The sequence below is a fragment of the Geotrypetes seraphini genome, chromosome 5, assembly GCF_902459505.1.
Source record: "Geotrypetes seraphini chromosome 5, aGeoSer1.1, whole genome shotgun sequence".
NCBI lineage: Eukaryota > Metazoa > Chordata > Amphibia > Gymnophiona > Dermophiidae > Geotrypetes > Geotrypetes seraphini.
In genome coordinates, this window is record NC_047088.1 from 80565619 (window position 1) to 80585206 (window position 19588).

At 39.9% G+C, this 19588-nt stretch overlaps 1 protein-coding gene across 4 annotated transcripts in view; it reads right to left on the reverse strand.

The window, feature by feature from the left end:
- Window positions 1-1041: 1041 nt before the first annotated feature.
- Window positions 1042-19588, reverse strand: part of LOC117360684 (serine/threonine-protein kinase PAK 3) — a 174780-nt gene continuing 156233 nt past the window's right edge. For all 4 annotated transcript variants that reach the window (XM_033944878.1, XM_033944876.1, XM_033944877.1 and 1 more), the window contains 3 exons: window positions 10447-10643; window positions 3714-3851; window positions 1042-1172 (listed from right to left, as the gene is read on the reverse strand). In XM_033944878.1, coding sequence (XP_033800769.1) covers window positions 1083-1172; window positions 3714-3851; window positions 10447-10643 — 425 coding nt within the window. In that variant the 3' untranslated portion in view covers window positions 1042-1082. The remainder of the gene's footprint in view (window positions 1173-3713; window positions 3852-10446; window positions 10644-19588) is intronic.

Below are 19588 nucleotides of genomic sequence, written 5' to 3' on the forward strand. Positions count from 1 at the left end.
GGAATCAGAGCCCAGATGCTATAGGCAGTCCATACACAGCGCAGGTGCACCAAACAGGGGAGCCCATTTATAGAATTGTCCCTAAGCTCCTATCCTTCAGGGATGATGTTCTAAGATCTCAGGATACAAGTTATTTGGGGCAGCAATTTCATAAATGTATTCTACTTCTTTTCTATTGTTTTTATTAAAAACCATCTTGAAGCACTTTTCCCAAAATCTGCTGCCACACTGTTCTTCTGCTCCTTTGCATCAGGGGACCCTCAAAGTGCCATTTATATCTTTGTCAGTGAAGAAACTGCTTTTCTGCATGAGATAATTTGAGAGAGTCCATGTAAAAAAAACTGTAAATTTCTTCACAAGGCAACATACCATCCTCAGTACAAACTCCTCCATGGTACTCTCTTGGGAGGAGAATCTTCCTAAATTAAAAAAAAATTTTTTTTTGTAAAACCCCCCCAAAACAAAAGAGAACATCAAAAACCAAATTAATAAACACCATCGAGGATCATATGTTTTGGACTCAAGTATGATGCGCTGCAAAGCCTCATTGTGAATGTGTTGAAGGCGGGGGAAATAGCAAAAGGTAGAGAGTGACAGGGAGGTAAACAGGCGCTCTGTCACATTCTGGTCTTCTGAAGATAGTGTCTATGGCTGGATATCTCTGGTCAAGTTGACAAAATCACAGTTGGAGAAAGTTTTCTCAGTACCGGAGTCTCTGTTTTAAATGTACCTATTTGGAAAGGCAAATTTGGAAAGGGCTGGCACACCTAGTCATCAGAAAGGTGATGCCCAAAGAGTTTGGATGGGATTCCATTACCCTTTTCTGTTTCCTTTACCTTTCAGTCAGAGATGATGGCCTGCATCCTGCACTCCCAATTCTGTGTTCATACCCTGTCTATGCTTCGAAAATAACTTAAGAAAATCCAAAAGTGTGGGAAGAACACAGGCGAAGAGATGCAGCTCCTCTGGGGCTGTCACGTTTCACTGCCTTTTCCAGTCTGCCCGTCCTGCTGCATAGGTGTTGCAATCTTACAGAAATTTGTTCAGTCTGAGTGAGCTGGAAGCGGATAAGGCTCTCTGCGCTAATGGCTGCTGTTCTTAATTGCTTCCTTTGCGGCGATGATCAAGGGGGTGAGACTGGACAGAGGCTTAGCGAATTTTAAAAATGAATGCTGCAGAAGGAGACAAAAGAAAGAAAATGGCTTCCTTTCACACCAATACTTCACTGAAAAAATATATATTTTATTTCACCTTTCATCTAAGTCATCATTTGGACAAAGTCATCATTTGCTGGCTGTTTTCACACGGAGAAGCTAAGTACTTCCTGATTGTGTTTGGCTTGGCTAGATTTGGACACTTGTTTTTCCTTTTGGCCCCCTGGTTAGGGGACAGAGACAAACTCAAACTTAGTTACCTGTGTGTTTTTTTGATTTACTACACACTTTTTCACACATTGCACGTGATTGTTGCACTTTATTTATTCATTCACGCGGAGAGAGCCCGGGGATGTTTCACAGTTAACACTCTTCTGGGTGTAAGCCCGTGACAGCCTTTTCCCTGGGATTTCCCAGCGGTGGCTGTGTGACTGAGGGCTCTCCCGCTCTAATAATTTATATTAAAGCTAGCTGAGTTCTTTGTTTGCCTTTGTCTCTTCCCCCTATCCATTTTCTTCTCTTGGGGTTTGGGAGGTTTTTGCTTGTTTTGTGATTTTTCTACCTTCTTCATTTCAGGGTTCATTTTTGTTCTTTGGACTTGTAAAACTGACATAGGCACATTTTATCATATGTGGTTTGGATGCCATGCTGTTAAAATGTTTTGGGATGAAGTCTGGCAATGAGTGCAAGAAATCTTTGGATTCTGTATAGAGCTGACTTATGAAATTGTCATTTTGCATTCTGCCATCTTATCGCATTTAGTTAAAAAATACAAGGCCAAATTATTTGATGTTCTTATGGGTCTAGCAATTCAGCATGATTTATCAGAATGGAAAAATAGTACAGTTCTTTCTTTTCCTGCATGGTGTGCGGGAGTAAATATGAAGAAGTAGCTGCTGTTCGGCGATGTTCAGTTCAATATTTTAAGAGGGTTTGGGCTTTTTTAGATGACTATTGTAGAATACATGCTAATCGACGTCTTTCTGGTTTGTACTCTCAATTTGTCTACTTTTACAATTTTGTTGGGGGGAGGGGAAGGCCTTAAATGTCATTACATTGTTGTGTTGAATTATTGTATTTTATGAAATTCAATAAAGACATTTAAACAAGAACAGAAGGTCTGGCATCACAACAACCAGACGCAGACAATCTGGCACACTATTTGAAAGCATATGTTCATCTACTAGTGGAAGGTTTCTAAGCAGTTATAAGAATGTCCTGGATAGGTTGCAAAACAAAGAGTAGAAACTAGACATTGCTCAAGTTCCAGGCTGTGAAGGCTAGAGATACTTCAAACATAGATGGAGAAGATGTCCTTCTTGCTGAGTTATCTGTGATAGGCGTTGGGGTAATTTGCAAGAAGGTATATCTGCTAAGGTACCTTTTTTAAGTTGATGGGGCACTAGAGAAGCATGGTGCTTCAGTTTTGCTGGAACTTGTGCAGAACTTTCTGTATGAGAGAACAAGCATACAAGAACAACCAAGTCCATGGAATCTCTTCAGCATCCAGAACTAGAAATAAGGGGAGAAGGGAGAATAAAGGAGTGGGGAGGGGGAGAGGGGTGGGGAGACTTCTCCTGTTGGGTGAGACGAACATATAAGTTGCCAGTTAAGTAAGTATTTCTCTCAAATAGCCTTACTGGGTCAGACTAATTGTCCATCTAATTGTCCATCTTCCCTGATGTTTAGACATACTTAGAGGGAAGTAAAGCTAGACTGAAACAAAGTTCAGCAAAAAAAAAACCCCTCAGAGTGAAAAACAGCAGCGTCTCACTCAGTCACCATCTTATTCTCCCACTCACTCAGCCACCATCTTGCTCCCCCACCTCAGAGTTTTCATTTTTAATGTTTTGGTTTTATTTTGGTATTATTCACAATGTTCAAAATCTATTTTATTTTGGAGTTGGTTGTTTTAATTTCTGATAATTTTTGGTTTTATTTTAAGTACCAGTATTATTTTAGATTATATTTCTTAACCCTGTATATCTTGTTAGTTTTGTGTATTATGTTTTATTAACACAAATTTTTATAGTGCGAAGATCTCTGCGGCTGAGCATAGAGTAGGTTATAAATATGGATTTAAATTAAATTATATAAGGGAAAGAACAGGGAAAAGGAGGCCTATGGTGGGAAAACAGAACAAAGAGAAATTTAACTTCAAAATATTTGTAACTGTACAGCAATGAAAATGGTGTTGCTGAATGACAGAGCTCCGTTCAGAGGCTCACTGCAATGCTTTCCTCGGCAAGAGATATCATGCTTTCCCCACTATGTCATGCATATATCTATAGTGTTCTGCAAGGCATCTCAACAATGCTCCCTCTAAGGAATGTACTGGTGCATGCAGATTTTTTCATGTGAACAACAAATTCTATAATTTATTTTGTGTAACAAGTTCTAAAAACCAGATTTGCGAGTATTTTTGTGAGCAACCATGCTCTGCTTAGAGGAAACATAGGATCTCAGTACAGGTTTTAGCACCCTGCACTGCACAGAGGGAAGCTCTTTCGTGGTTCTCATCCCCCCTGTACAAAGCCCATCCATCTCTTTCCATGGTACCTGCAAAAGTTCCTTGGCAGATCCTCGCCTGTCCACATCCATCTCAAGACAACGGTTTAGAAAGTCTCGGAAGACAGCAGACAGTCTCTCAGGATTCTGGAGCTCTGGGGTTCCATTTGTCGCTATCAGATACAAGGCCTGGGGAGAAAACAACACAGGAAGGGGTCAGAGGCTCCACCTTTACTGTCAAAGGGTCATGGATTTGATATACTGCCCTTCTCTGGTACAACTAATATCTTCAGCACCTGCTGGCTCCAAGGGGCATTTTAATCAGCAGCAAGTGATCTCTGGTACAGAAACAATTACTATTCCTTACATACTAATAAATACCCAACAGATGCAGCATACTAATGAATTTAGAAGCACGGTGAACCATGGCACTTTCTCACCTCTGCAGCCAGAACTCCTAAATATTAGCAGTCTTGCTGGGTTCCTTAGACCTGTATATGTTTTATGTAATAAACAATGATCAAGGGATTTTTGTTCACAGTCTTGAATTTGAAAGCATTTTTTTAAATGTAGAATACAATACCATTTAAATGAATCTCCATGAAGTACAGATTTTTAAATTTTTTTTATTTTTGCTTTGCTCAAGGTTACTGCTCCCCTCCCAAAGAAAATAAACTTTCAACTTATTTCCTATTGTTATGTAAATGATGTATTCTTTGTAATCAAACTAAGCTGCAGCAAGGCATCAGTTTAATGGTTGCTGCCTTATACAAGGTGACCACAATGCAGTGATACCAAGCAGCCCAATGCAATTGTCAGTCTCCACTTATAATGTATTGTAATACATAACTGTTCTATGACGTACCTTCCATATATGTTTCCTGCTCTAAGCTAATTTGATAATATTATTACTTTAAAAAATGTAAAGCCTGAATGTTCAAATGTTCAAAGCAGGTTACAACTATACATACATAATGTAATTAAAAAAAAAATACTAAAGCAATATAAAAACAATTTGAAACATAATAAATAAAATAAAATAAAACAGAGTGAGTAATTAATATTAATTACAAAAAAAGTGTCAATTTTCATCAGCACAGCATTCAACATAATTTTGGTAGCATGAATGCACCAATACTATCAAGTTAAATACAGTATTACTCTTCATTACAGTGATCAGCCTGTTGGAATAAATGAATCTTCAGATGTTTTCTGAATGCCAGTGTTCTAGAAATAGACTTCAGCAGTAGAGTATTTCATAATATTGCCACTGCAACAGAGAATATTTTTGATCTAATGCCACATAATCTGGCATATTTCAAATTACTGTATATACCTGAATATAAACCGAGATTTTTGGGCCAAAAAAATGGCCCCAAATGGGGGTATCAGCTTATATTTGAGCCATCGTCTACCTGCCCCCCCTCCCGGACCCATTGCAGGCCTCCATAGGGTCTGCCGCAAGACCCAGTGGTCCAATGGTGGGCTTGGACATGAGGGATACCCCTTCTCTTGTCCCGGCCTAATCAAAAAACCCCTGTCTCCCCCAACTCCTCGGCGGCCTCACGGTGGATGGGCAGGAGGAATCCCTGTTGCCTCCTGTACCTGCCAAAATTGACAACCACACCTCCCTCCCACTTCCCCCATATACCTTCAGGTCCTTGGAGCAAGAGTGATCTTCCTACCCTCCTGCTCCAGTCGAGGCCACTGGCTGATTGGCTGCTGCGAGTTCTTGACTCACGATAACTTGCAGCAGGCAATGAACCAGTGGCCTCGAATGGAGCAGGAGGGCAGGAAGATCGCTCCTGCTCCATGCACCGGCTGGCTACCAAGGACCCAAAAGGTACATAGGGAATGTATGGTTGTCAATTTCAGCAGGCATAGGAGGCAGAAGGTATTCCTCCTTTCCTGTCCACTGTAAGGGGTGCGCAGGGGAGACAGGGGGTGGGGGTGGTGCGCAGGTATTTTTAAAAAATTTGGCAGGGATGGGAGATGGGGGATCCCTCATATCCCGGGCCCACTGCTGGACCACCAGGTCCGGTGGCAGGCCCAGTGGAGGCCTGCAAGGCATCGGGAGGGAGGTAGATTGTACAGGACAGTAAGGGAGGGAAGGACAGGGTGCAGAGCCTTGCAGGGAGTAAGGGGGCTGGGTGCAGAGCCTGGAAGGGAGTGAGGGGATATAGGTGCAGAGCCTGGCAGGGCAGGGAGGGAAGGGAGTTGGGTGCAGATCCTGAAAGGGCAGGGCACTTGAATACTAAGCCCCCGTATTATATTCGAATCAACCATTTTTCCTTCTTTAAGGGGAAAAAATGGAGGTCTCAACTTATTTGGAACAATATATTCGAGTATATACAGTAGTAGGTATGTCCATCAACCACTGGCTCGCAGATCTTAAAAATTGAGGATGTCGATATAACCTTAACAATGAAGCTAATATAACAGGAACCTCATTACTTTTATGCTAAACTTGTATTACACTTTTTGCTTGTTTTTTGCAGGTATCTGAATGTTTACATAGCATTGTTCCTGTGCAGTACTCAGAAATAAAGAGTGCACAATTAATGATGATGCAATGGTTACAAAATTGGATACATTTCCCCTCTGTTTTTCCAATTACAACCACCATGATTTTTCTCCTTTTTTTTTTGTCACTCACTGTCAGCTGGCTTAAATTTTTCCTAATTTTAGAAATCTGTGTATGCACTGGGGAAATTCTGATAACCTAAAGAACAGCAAGACTGCAAGGCTATACAGGCAATTGGTCAAAACTAGAAACAGATCGGCCTTCTGGGTAAAAAGCTAGCCAGCTGACCATTTGCAACATATAATGATTCTTACTCGAGAATCAGGATGTGTTTATAACTTTAGAAGAGGCCAGAATAAGACCTAAATTTATCAATACAGTGACAATATTTAGCCACTAAGAAGACAATTTCATAATATGTCACCAAGTAGGTACCTATATTAAGATTGTGTCTTTATAAAATATCAGCTCCAAACCTGCCAAAATCACACCTACAATACAGCTGCATCCATTTATACCAGCTCAGAGGCAGGTATAAATGTACGCGGCTCAAGTGAACAGATGTGCATTTCATAAGTTATGTATATAGATCATGAGTCCACTCCCCACTCTGCCCCAACTCCTTTCTCAAATATGCCTAAACTTGGGACACATACAAGAACACACATAATGCATATACTCACATGAGGGTAATTTGGTAGTATTTTAGTCATTTACATTTAGATGTGGCCACATATGGGCATAAAATGACCTCTTATATAATACCAATTTGCTGCAAAAGTATGCACTTTGAAATTCTGGTGTTTACTTTTCAAAGACAGGTCGGAGCTTACTTGTCTGTATAAAATCCTCTTATAATCTGTGTCTCTCAATACAGAAGATACATCATGCATCATGCTTTAGGTGATGACTACATTCCAAGGCCTATCTGCTTCACATTATCTGCAATACACATCCCTGGATTCTATATATGGCACTCAGAATTGCATGCCCAATTTATCCATGTAATTTAATCAAGTAATAAGTCAATTAGCACTATTTTGACACTAATTTTTTAGCACTTAACTGAAAAGGGGACATGGACGTTCATTAATGATGCATGTAGTATTATAGGCATGCAGTATTCTAAAATACGGGAGATCTGCACCTAATTTAAGCACAAGGATTTACACCAGAAGGAGAGGCCCTAGGATGAAGTTAAGAGGTGATAGACTCAGGAGTAATGTAAGAAAATACTTGCTTACAGAAAGGGTGGTAGATGTGTGGAATGGTCTATCGGTGGAGGTGGTAGAAACTAAGACTGTATCTGAATTCAAGATAGTATGAGATAGCTATGTGGGATCTCATAGGGAGAAGATAATGGATGGTGGTGAGAATGGGGACAGAGTTCACAGGGACAGGGCAGAGGCAGGGACAAACTTTGTTCCCACATCACTCTCTACTATGTACAATTCACACCAGGCACAGACCTATAGATTGGCTACTGTACAGGACTGAAATTTTCTATGAGATGAATGCAGGATAATTCTGTAACTGGCCACTATTGAACACAGTCACCATGACAACTGGAACTTCTGCGTATAACTGTACTGTGTGCTATTCTAGAAGGTCACCCATAAGTGCTTTAGTGTGCATTTCTTAAGGGGGAATGTACAAGTAGGAGGCGCATGGGATGGCCATGTCTCCAACTTACAAGTGTATCTTATAGAACACTATGGGGGAAGTTATCAACATGGGTTGCTATTTTACTGTTATTAGTAACTAAGGGCTCCTTTTACTAAGCTTCACTAGCGGTTTTCAGCGCGCGCTAGACACTAACGCCTCCATAGAGCTGGCGTTAGTTTTTCCGCGTAGTGCGGGGGTGAGCGCGCGCTAATCTTCAGCACGTGCTAAAAACGCTACCGCAGCTTAGTAAAAGGAGCTCTAACTCTCATTGCATAAAATGGGACCTGTGTTAAAATAACCAATCTTGATGATAGTCCATATTGATAACTATATATCTTTATCTTTACCATTATCTTTCCTATTTTCAATGGAGTTCCTTTCTTTAATTATTTACATTACATTACATTAGTGACTTCTATTCCGCCTGTACCTTGCAGTTCTAAGTGGATTACAGTATAAGATAGCTGGACATTTCCAGGAAGTTACAATTTGGGGGATGCTTACACAGTAGATGCAGGGGAGTTACAATTTTAGGGGACGTTTACACAGTTACAATTTTAGGTGACGCTTACACAGTAGATGCAGAGGGATTACAATTTGGGGGACGTTAAATAGAGGAGGCAGAGGGAAGAAATTGAGGATGGGAGTAGAAATGAGGATTACTAGTGGGGAAGATCAAGATTAGGGTTGGTTACTTGTTCGGGTCGATGGGGAGATCAGCTGGTAGTTTGCATGGAGGGGGGAGGGTGCGGGGGGATAGAAGGCTGTATAGTTTTTTTGAATAGAAGGGTTTTGATTTCTTTTCGGAATGATTTAAAGTCACTTGTAGTTGACAACAGGTTGGAGACACAGGGGTCCAGCTTCGCTGCCTGCGTCGCTAGGAGGCCGTCGTACATCTTCTTTCACTGAGTTTCCTTGAGTGTGATATGCTAGAGCAGTATAACAAGTCTTAATAAAACATAAACATATACCCCATTTACGTCTGCCATTGACCTGGCATAGATGGTCATGCCTAAATGTAGGCATACAAATGTAGGGTTAGTATTTTTTAATGACACATTGGTGATCAGAAGCCATTACACAACTGGCACTCTGTGAATAGCATCAGCACACCTAACTTGAAGTGCCCAAGTTACAGAATTGCCCCTACGGTCCTCACTTTCAATGACATTTCAACTGCCCAGAATCATCTAAACATTGTTTAATTATTTCTATAGCACTACCAGAGTCACAAAAAAGACAGACCCTGCTCAAAGAGCTTACAATCAAAACAGGCAAGACAGACAAACAGGATGTCATGGATACAGTTAAGGGGAACAGTTAATCACCGGACTGGATTGGAGGGCAGAGGAGGTACAGGACAATCAAGCCATTGTAACATCACTGATGAGATTGGCTCTTATTGGTGGAAGAGCCATTATGACATCAGAAGATTAGCTCTGCTTCCCAAAGACAAACAGGATATCATGGATACAGTTAAGGGGAATGGTTAATCAGCGGACTGGGTTGGAGGGCAGAGGAGGTACAGTACAATCAAGCCATTGTAACATCACTGATGAGATTGGCTCTTATTGGTGGAAGAGCCATTATGACATCAGAAGCTCAGCTCTGCTTCCCAAAGACAAACAGGATGTCATGGATACAGTTAAGGGGAACAGTTAATCACCGGACTGGGTTGGAGGGCAGAGGAGGTACAGGACAATCAAGCCATTGTAACATCACTGATGAAATTGGCTCTTATTGGTGGAAGAGCCATTATGACATCAGAAGCTCAGCTCTGCTTCCCAAAGACAAACAGGATGTCATGGATACAGTTAAGGGGAACAGTTAATCACCGGACTGGGTTGGAGGGCAGAGGAGGTACAGGACAATCAAGCCATTGTAACATCACTGATGAAATTGGCTCTTATTGGTGGAAGAGCCATTATGACATCAGAAGCTCAGCTCTGCTTCCCAAAGACAAACAGGATGTCATGGATACAGTTAAGGGGAACAGTTAATCACCGGACTGGGTTGGAGGGCAGAGTAGGTACAGGACAATCAAGCCATTGTAACATCACTGATGAGATTGGCTCTTATTGGTGGAAGAGCCATTATGACATCAGAAGATCAGCTCTGCTTCCCAAAGACAAACAGGATATCATGGATACAGTTAACGGGAATGGTTAATCTGCTGGCTGGATTGGAGGGCAGTGGGGAGTAGGGTTATGGATTGAAAGTGGGTTTTCAGTTTGCTTTTAAGGGAAGGGGCTTGGCTGACAAACTCAGGTAATTTATTCCAGGCATAGGGGGCAGCAAGATGAAAGGAACGAAGTCTGGAATTGGCAGTGGAGGAGAAGGGTGTAACTAAGAGCAGCTTATAGTTGCAGGCTACAGCATGGAGCCCATCCTGCAGCAATCTGAAGAAGACCAAGAGGCATGGGTGAGAATTTTTCCATTTATTTGTTATGCTGCTCATCTCTTTTTCCTGAAAATCCAACTAGGCTTTATTAGCCTTTTAGCTCACTGACCACAAAGAAAGATCATTTTCAAATTGAATGCCATAAATGGACTATATTATATCTAACTAATAGTTTTGGAAGGCCATGTACTCACCCTGAGAGGATTTTCATTGAGGTATGGGGGCTCTCCTTCCACCATTTCTATTGCCATAATCCCCAAAGACCAGATGTCAACTTTTGGGCCGTATGCTTTCCTGGTCACTACTTCGGGTGCCATCCAGTAGGGTGTCCCTACCATTGTGCTCCGCTTACTCTGCTCAGGAGTGATCTGAGCACAGAAACCAAAATCAGCTACAAAGAAGAGAACTTTGTTAGGGCACACTGAGCTGGGCAACGCAAGTTTATTTTTCTATCTGGATATTTATGTACCAGCATAAACCAGGGCACTTTACATAAAATACAACAGGACAAAAATAAAGGGAATGGACTTAAAGGTTCTTTTATTAAGCTGCGGTAAGCATTAGTGCATGCTTACCACAGCTTAAAAGGGCTTCAGGTGTTCTGTGGTAAGTTCCCAATTGATGGCGCTACCCACATGTTAAAAAATATTAATTTTTTTGTGGAAGTACGTGTCAGCCATAATCAGTTAGCACGTCCACACTGCCATGCAGCGATTGGTTTGGATTACCATGGAAGCCATTGCCATCTACAAAATGGATGGCGGTAAGTGCTCCCATTGAATTCTTTTTTATGGCCACATGCTAATGGCAGCATTAGTGCACGGTCATTAAGTGGAAAAAAAATAGAAAAGCAGTTATTTTTCAGTTGCAGTAAAAATGGCCTTAGCATGTAGGAAAAACCCACATAAGGGTACATTAAGGCCAACTTTTACCACAGCTTGGTAAAAGGACCTCTTAGAAACTTATCAGGGAACAGGGACAATATGCCAATTAGTGGCAAATGTGACTACAATGGACACTTGTTGACAGGGTATTGAACAGATACCACCAATTTATTGCATAAGTGCTAACAAATGGCTTTCATACGGGACTAAGGCTCTGCATTATTTTGAAATGACATTTCCCATGTTGTTTCAACCTGAAACAAGAAGAAAATCTCAAAATGTCAGGTTTTCCCCATGTTGTCACACTGCCCTATTGTTCAATAACGCCCTCTATTTGACAGTAGACACACTAATGAAGAATAATGCACATAACCCCAGATTCTATACATGGCACCCAAAGTTAGGTGCAAAATTCCGCCATTAACTTAATAGGTTAATTGGCTCTTAATTGGTGCTAAGGATCAACTTACCTTAAAAACCGTTAATGGAAGTCAATTAATAGTTATGTGCAGAAATGCCTTACACCCTATTCTAACACCCACACCTAACTTTTCATCATGTTCAATTCCAAAGTGGGTGTGGCCATGGGAGGGGAATAGCGGATCAGGGGCATGCTTGGGAATTAGATGTCGGGTTAAAGAATACTATCATTATCAGGCCTGTCGGGACTTTAGTGCCAGTATTTACACCACGTAAACGTTTGGGTCTAAAGTTACGAGTCAAATAGAACCCTTGACCAGAGGAGAAAAAATAGTAAGTCAAAATGATAATCTCCCCCGCCCCAAAAATCTAATAGAATGAGAGGGAGAGACAGCTCAAAACAACACAGCACAAATAAATAAACCAAGAATTATAGTAAAGGAAAAGCCCTCAGTCACACAGCTAGCCCGGAGAAACAGCCCCTAAGGCTTAAGCTGTCACAGAGATAAACCCAGAAAGGGTATTAACTGTGAAACATCCCTGGGCTAACCTTATGTGAATTAAGTGTGATAAACCAATGTACAAACCAGTGTACTAAAAATAAGCCTTCGATACCAATAAATATACTGTGATTGTAAAAGCTGTCTCTACCCCTCATTCGGGGACAGTGAGTGACCAGAATCAACTGAGCAGGCACAGGTGTAGTCAAAATCAACTAAGGAGTACTTAGCTTCTGAAAGGACACATTTTAATGGATAAGTTTTCTGTCTCTGTCCATGCTGGAAGTAATCAAATGTAGAATGTTGGGTGTTTACTCTCTTAATGGTTTGGGAAGAGGTCATTTAATTTATGTTAACGAAGTTAGCTCTCAGACAATGAAGGCTCGACCCCCCACTGCTATGTACCGGTTGAGATAGATAAAGGAAGCTTTTTACACCTTTTAGCTTTAAACAATGAAGTACATATCCTGCTCCTTTGTGATTACTTCTTTGAAGCCTATGTATCCTGTCACCAGATATGGTCTGTAGTCATCTGCTAATACCACTGAAAGATATATAAATGAATGCAGATTGATATTAAAACAGGCAAAATCTCTTTAGAAAACTGTCTACCTATCTTTCTTTCTAAGGGGAATTGCCTCCAGATGACAAAGTGTTTTGCAGGGCAGTTTCGGGACCAAGAAACGGATCCTGTTCGTTTCAATTTGGGGGCTACGTCCGCGATGGACTTGACATTACCAATATTTTGTGAGTATTTCTGAATTTTGAATTCTGTTCTTTAATACTCACAGGTATTGGAGTCATGTTCCAACCCTTTATTTATATTGTAGGGTTTTTGGTAAACCCGCCGCGGTTACTTTTCTTTTGGCAAGGACAAATATTAATGTGGAGTTTTCGGTAAATTCCCGCCGTGAAAATAAGCAGCTGCCATTCTTTCGGGAAGAATGAAATTAAGTGAAGACTTTTGGAAAGTCTCTATTGTGGATTTACGTCTGCTCATTCTGTCATCTGTACCATTCTTTGCATGCGCTTTTCTCTTCTATCGCTTAGATAAGATTTTATAGAGTATAAGATTATATTGTATATTATTAATGTACCTCGCTTATAAGGTAAGGTAAGCGAAAATTTCTGCATTGTTATATTGGTTTTTTTTATTGAAAAATTCCTGCATTGTGATATTGTTTTTCTAATGGGTCATAAAGGCCTTAGGATTCTCCACCTCCTAGACAGATGAGACTTTGTTCGCTTCAGTAATAATAATAATAATGGTAATAACTTTATTCTTCTATACCGCCACAATCTTGCGACTTCTAGGCGGTTTACATTTAAGAGAGCTGAACATTCAGCGATTTACAATATGTGGAGGGAGTACAGAGTACAGAGACTATTAGGACAGAGTACAGAGACTATTAGGAATCAAAATTACAAAATATATGTTTGCTAAGAATTTCGGAGCGGACCTGTAAAGAAAAATCGCAGCTTTCCTAAAAAAAGGGAAAAAATTACAATGTACAGTTTGTTTAGAGATTCAGAAACAGCAAGAATTAGGATTTCAGAGAGGATTGTGAAAAGAAAGAGTACTTGGTGAGGTTCTGTTTAGGTGATGTATCTGTCGAATAGGGTAGTTTTTATGAGTTTTCTAAAGGCATTGTAGGTCAGTTTGGCTTTATTAATGTGACTGTCTAGCCAATGTTGTTGTTTATTTGCTTGGAGCATGAAGGTTCTGTCCAGAAAGGTTTTGTATTTACAATTGGTTATGCTTGGGTATGAAAAAAAAATAGCTGTTTCTGGTTTGTCTTATTGGGTTGTGGAGTGCAAAGTGGGTTTGTAGATACATAGGTGCTAGTCCCCAAACTAGCTTGAAACATATGCAGGAGAACTTGAATAATATTCTTGCCTCAACTGACAGCCAGTGCAGTGGTTTGTGGTGGGGGATGACATGGTCATTCTTTTTTAATCCATATATCAAGCGGACAGCTGAGTTCTGAATGATACCCAAATAAACGATATTACAATAGTCCAGGGTAGAAAGCACTAGTGATTGCACTAGTAATCTAAACGATAGTGGGTCGAAGTATTTTTTTATGGTCTTTAATCTCCATAGCATCGTGAAACATTTTGTTGCCACTATATTCGTGTGTTCAATCATAGTGAGGTGTGTGTGTCCAATGTGACTCCCAATATTTTTATTGTGTTGGTAATTGGGTAATCATGGTCTTTTATATGTAGCGTTGAACTGGCAATTTTATCCGTTGGGCTTGCAAGGAAGATTTTTGTTTTTTTCTGTGTTAAGTTTCAGTTTGAAGTTGCTTGTCCAATGTTCTATTTCGGTCATTATATGAGTAATGTATTTTGAGGTTTCATTTGTTATGCTATTCACTGGGATTAGGATGGAGATGTCGTCTGCATATATGTAATAGATCAGGTTTGGTTTTTGCAGTGGGTGTCCTAGAGAGGATATGTAAATGTTGAATAGGGTAGGTGAAAGTGGTGAACCCTGTAGGGCTTAATATGAATTGAATGTGAGTGAACCAGGTTGTGGATGTGTGGTATGGGTGAAGTGGTTGAATTGGAGTCGGAGATCTGATTCTGATTCTGTGGCAGTCTTTGGCAGGAAGAGGGGGAGGGCAGCCCCTCCTTCTCCTTTGTTGTAGTGACAAGCAGGCTGACTAGTTTTCAGCACTGTTTGTAGGCTGGCTGAGAACTTTTCAGCAGCTTGTTTGATACATAGACAAATTGTCTGAAATAAGTTTTTAAGAATGATAAAAGAATATTGGAAATGTTATAAAATGTTAATGTATATTCAGTGGACAGAACGAATAAGAGCTCCCTGTAAGTAGGTTTCAGGTGTGTTTGGGGAACTTACCGAAACAAAATGAAAAAGGGTAGAAATACATTTGTGTAATTATTAAAACAGACAGTCAGAAAGGCATATATTTAAAAACAAAACAAAACTAATTATAATGAAAAAGAAAGAGAGAAGGATCAAAACAAAAGGGAGGAAACAAAAAATAAATAATCTAGCACTTTGTAGAAAATATTAAAATTAATAAGAAAAGCAAGGAGCAAAGTCCCATTACAGTCCTTAAAAGGACTATTATACTCCAAATGCGTCTTTAAAAAGAAAGGCCTTCAAGCTAGTTTTAAATTTATCAAGTGATGAACTTTCTCTTATATAATTTGGTGCTGAGTTCCAGACGGTAGGGACCGTCACAGAAAAGATATTAGTATGCATGGTGCCAATGTGTCTTAAAGAGGGAATGGATAACAGATTTTGATAAGAAGAATGTAATGTGCGATGGAGGTTGTGGGGGATTAATAACCTGTTGATGAAATCAGGTAGACCGGAAGCTATGGTTTTATGTATCAGTAACATTATTTTATAAGTAAATCGATGATCTATGGGAAGCCCATGGGAGTTAATCAAAAGTGGTGTGACATGATCAAATTTTCGAGCTTTTAAGTTGAAATGATTTTAATGGCAGTATTTGAATAATTTGAAGGCATTATCTTTCTTTCTTAGTGATGCCTTTATATAATGCATTGCAACAGGATCGAGATACAATGCAGATAGAATTGGAAAGAGTAAAAAGTGATTTGACAGCAAGAAAAAAACAAACAGTGTTAGTGCATAGGGATGTCCTGACTTTCTGTATCTAAATACCAAGGTCACTCAAACCTTCACAGCCCTGCCGGACTCCTATCACTTTCCTGTGGACTCATTTTGGAGACGCAGGATAAGGGAAAGAAGTCAGACTCTGAATTCAGCTTGAGGTATGTGGCACCTTTGATTTTGGGCACTTGCGGCCGCCCCAATGTTAATACTACCAAAGAGGGTCAGGATAAATTAACTTTAATTGATACATGGGCCAGAATCAGTTTTACAGATAGAGAAAAAAATAAAATAAAAATAAAATAAAATAAAAATATGGAAATTTGTGAGATTCAAGTTCAAGTTTATTTTTAACTTATTAAATAGCTTAATTTAATTTGCTAAGCGATTTACAAATAAAAACAAGGTGTACACATAAGCTTATTTATAGTAAATTACATGAGTTTGACATATTGACATACAAACTAACAGATACATAAGGAAAAAAGGGCAGAACTACAATTGTATTAATAAAGCACAAAAGAAGACATGAATGGTGAAAACAATAGGAATAGGGAATAAATAAATTAAAGGCGTCTTTAAAAAGGAAGCTCTTCAGATTGCTTTTAAAATGGTTTAGGTCATTTTCTTCTCTTACATGCTGAGTTAAGGTGTTCCATAATTGTGGGGCCATTACAGAGAAGATATCATGATGACGAGTTCCGATAACTTTCAGTGATAGAATTGTTAAGAGTTTTTGATTAATGGATCTTAAATAATGTGATATACTATGGGGAATAAATAGTTATTAATGAATTGGGGTTCGTTCAAAGACAGTGTTTTAAAAAACTAAAAGTAGGATTTTAAAGGTAATGCGATGAGTAACAGGAATCCAATGTGATTCGATCAGGATTGCAGACAGAGCTTGATAGGTGTGGAAGAGGTTTAATGAAACCTGGACCCAAGAGGCAGGTCTTAGTGCCCATACAAATATGGATTCCCTACTTATTCAGACTTTCCTTTCTAACCTCCGTTCTCCTTTGCAGATTCTGGTCAAACAAATGATTTCAGAATGGCCCACTAGTTCTCGTGCATAATTTCAGATTGAAAAAAGGAGCAGTGCGGGGTTTGAACCCCCAAGCCTCAGGTTCCTTAGGCTGTAGCGCTAACCACTACGCAATACTCTCCTACGCTTTGAGATCTCTAAGCCTCGGGAAATCCTGCATTATCAGGGCCAGCTACCTACCTGGGGACCGCACCTGTCCGCTCCTCGCGGAAGAGGGGGTCACGGGTTTCGTAGCGGGCGGGCCCCTGTCTCCGATTGAGATGTAATAATCCATCTATAAGTACTGGATGTTTTAATTGCGGAGACCCTGGTCACTGGCTTAATCAATGCCCATCTGGCCGGTGCCCAAAGCCGCCTTTCGGACGGACTTTGGTGCAAAGAGGGGAAACCCTGTATACCAGCTGCCCTTGTTATTGTTGACATGTTCTCCCGATAACCTGAAGTTTTTTCCCACTACAAATGAAACTGCTCAGACTATGGTGAACATTTTACTTTGCGAAATCATCCCTAGGTGGGGATGTCCCACACACATCAACTCAGATAATGGTCCTGCTTTCACTGCCAGAGTATGCAAAGATTTAGCTATCGCATTCCGCATTGAGTGGAAATTTCATCTCCCATATCACCCACAGAGTTCCGGTATTGTCGAACACATGAACAGGACTATTAAAGATAAAATCTGGAAAGCCACAGCTGGCACATTTGTGAATGGAAAAAATTCCTTCCTATTGTTTTAGCTGAAATTAGGATGTTGCAAAATTAAAATGTGTTTTTCTTTTCTTTTTCTTAGCAGCGGTTCGGATATATGCATGCCCATCCCAGTTTTGGCCTAGGATATTTCTGGTGTTTTCCAGGGATCCTCTTTGTCACTGCAGAGATAAAGACGATCCAAAGAGACATTAGCTTTTCTAAATATGAGATGCTTATGCTATGCATTATTTGTCCATATACTTTACTCATGTGTTCATCTCTGTTTTGTTTTTCTATAACAATGTGTTTATTTCCAGAGATAAGTTCAGTTCTGAACACTTGACCGATGGAAGGATAGTTTGAAGCCTAGAGCTATGTGTTTTGTGTTTTGTCTACTTGTTTTGGTTTGAGGGGTACCCCAGGATACATAATATTGGCCATTTATAGAGCTAGCTCTTTTCCCACTTTTTACTAGCCCAAATGCGCAATGTTATTTTTTCCCTATAATTTGCATATGCTAAATGTAGCTTAGTTAGGGGTTATATTTTTAAGAAAAGGTTTTATTCTATATCTATACAGTGTTTATTCTATGGTGCTCACTTGATATGAACCATTCAGTACACATTTCTGACATAATTTTTAAATACATTCAGTACAGAATTATGGTCTCTCTGAATTGCCATAATAGTTATATGCAGCACACAAAAACATATCTTTTTGGAATGTCTGATTAAGAACCTTAAGTACTTGAATATTGTCTCTCTTTTGCCATAACTATAACAAGTAAATGTATTAATATTGTCACATGTTGCCACATTCAGTACAGGCAACCTGGTCTCTCTCTCTCTCTCTCCATTCAGTACAGGCAACATGGTTTCTCTCCCGTTTTCTATCTCTTATTTGGATCACACTGAAGCACAGCTGCTGAATGATATCGGGACTCTTTTCAAATCCCTCCCTGTATGCACAGACATCATTTCATCTCAAGGGTGAACACCACTAGTTTACAGATCCTGTGCACATTTCATCCCAAGTGTGCATCTCACCAGTTTAAAGAGACTGTAATTCATCTTCCTGTACCCTGACTGCAAAGACTTTTACACAATGTTTCCTGTTCATCGGATATAGCCACCTTCCTAAGAATGCTTTGCTGTACAATTCCATCTATTTAACCTATTCTATGGACATTCCAGACTTTATTTCATATGCTGTACATCTACTACCTCTTGGTATGGGCAATGAGACATTTCATAAGCTGCTGAACTTTATTGAACAACTTAAGAGAACCTCCAAAGAAGTGAATCATACTATCACTTTTGAAAATGAACAGATTGCACAAAATTTGCTCCGAGATGCTCATGTCTCAAGTTTGGGAACTTTTCTTTGCGTATTCGCCCACTGCAGACCATGTATTTAATGTTTTAATTCACCCTATCTTAACTATTCTACAAATTTTGCTATGATTCTCCTTTGCTGTAGAGTGAAACATGTGTACATTTCTTTTCTCACAAGGTTCCTTTTAGCTTGTAAGGCAGTTATACATGAATTTCCAGTATCTTCTCTGACACTTGCTAATTTGGTTCTAATTTGGTTTTAATTTGGCATGGCCTATTGCATTACCATTACCAGGGTCAGAGATAATATTATCCCATATCCCATACTTACATACTCTCTTATGACATCCTTGTACCTTTTTGCCTGGGCCTCCTGAGAAAGTTTCCTGCATCCCTTATGCACCATTCATTCGCTCAACGACGGGTAAGATATAGATATGACCTATGCAACCTAAGACAGAGGTTTGAACTCATAATGGGAACTGTTCATCTTCATAGCTTGGAGGACAGCTATGATATACTGTTAGAGATTGGCAAGGCATAAGCGAGGCAAGCTGGCTAAGGGTACCACAAGTTTGCTTTCATTTCAAAGAATATGGAAGATGTCAGCATAGCCGTTGCAGGCGTTCAGCATTTTCGGTATCAATCTGACTCTGGCATGGGGATGCAGATAGACCCTGAGGGCAGGAAGACGGTTTCAAGTAGTCCTGATTAAATCATGATTAGCTAAAATGTGTTAATGTATTAATCAGAAACTATTGTCCGAGGCATACTGGAAATTTAACTACAGCCTAGTATTCTTTTTTGGAAATTATAGGTATGCTTCACTGTTGCCGCATTAGATTTTGCT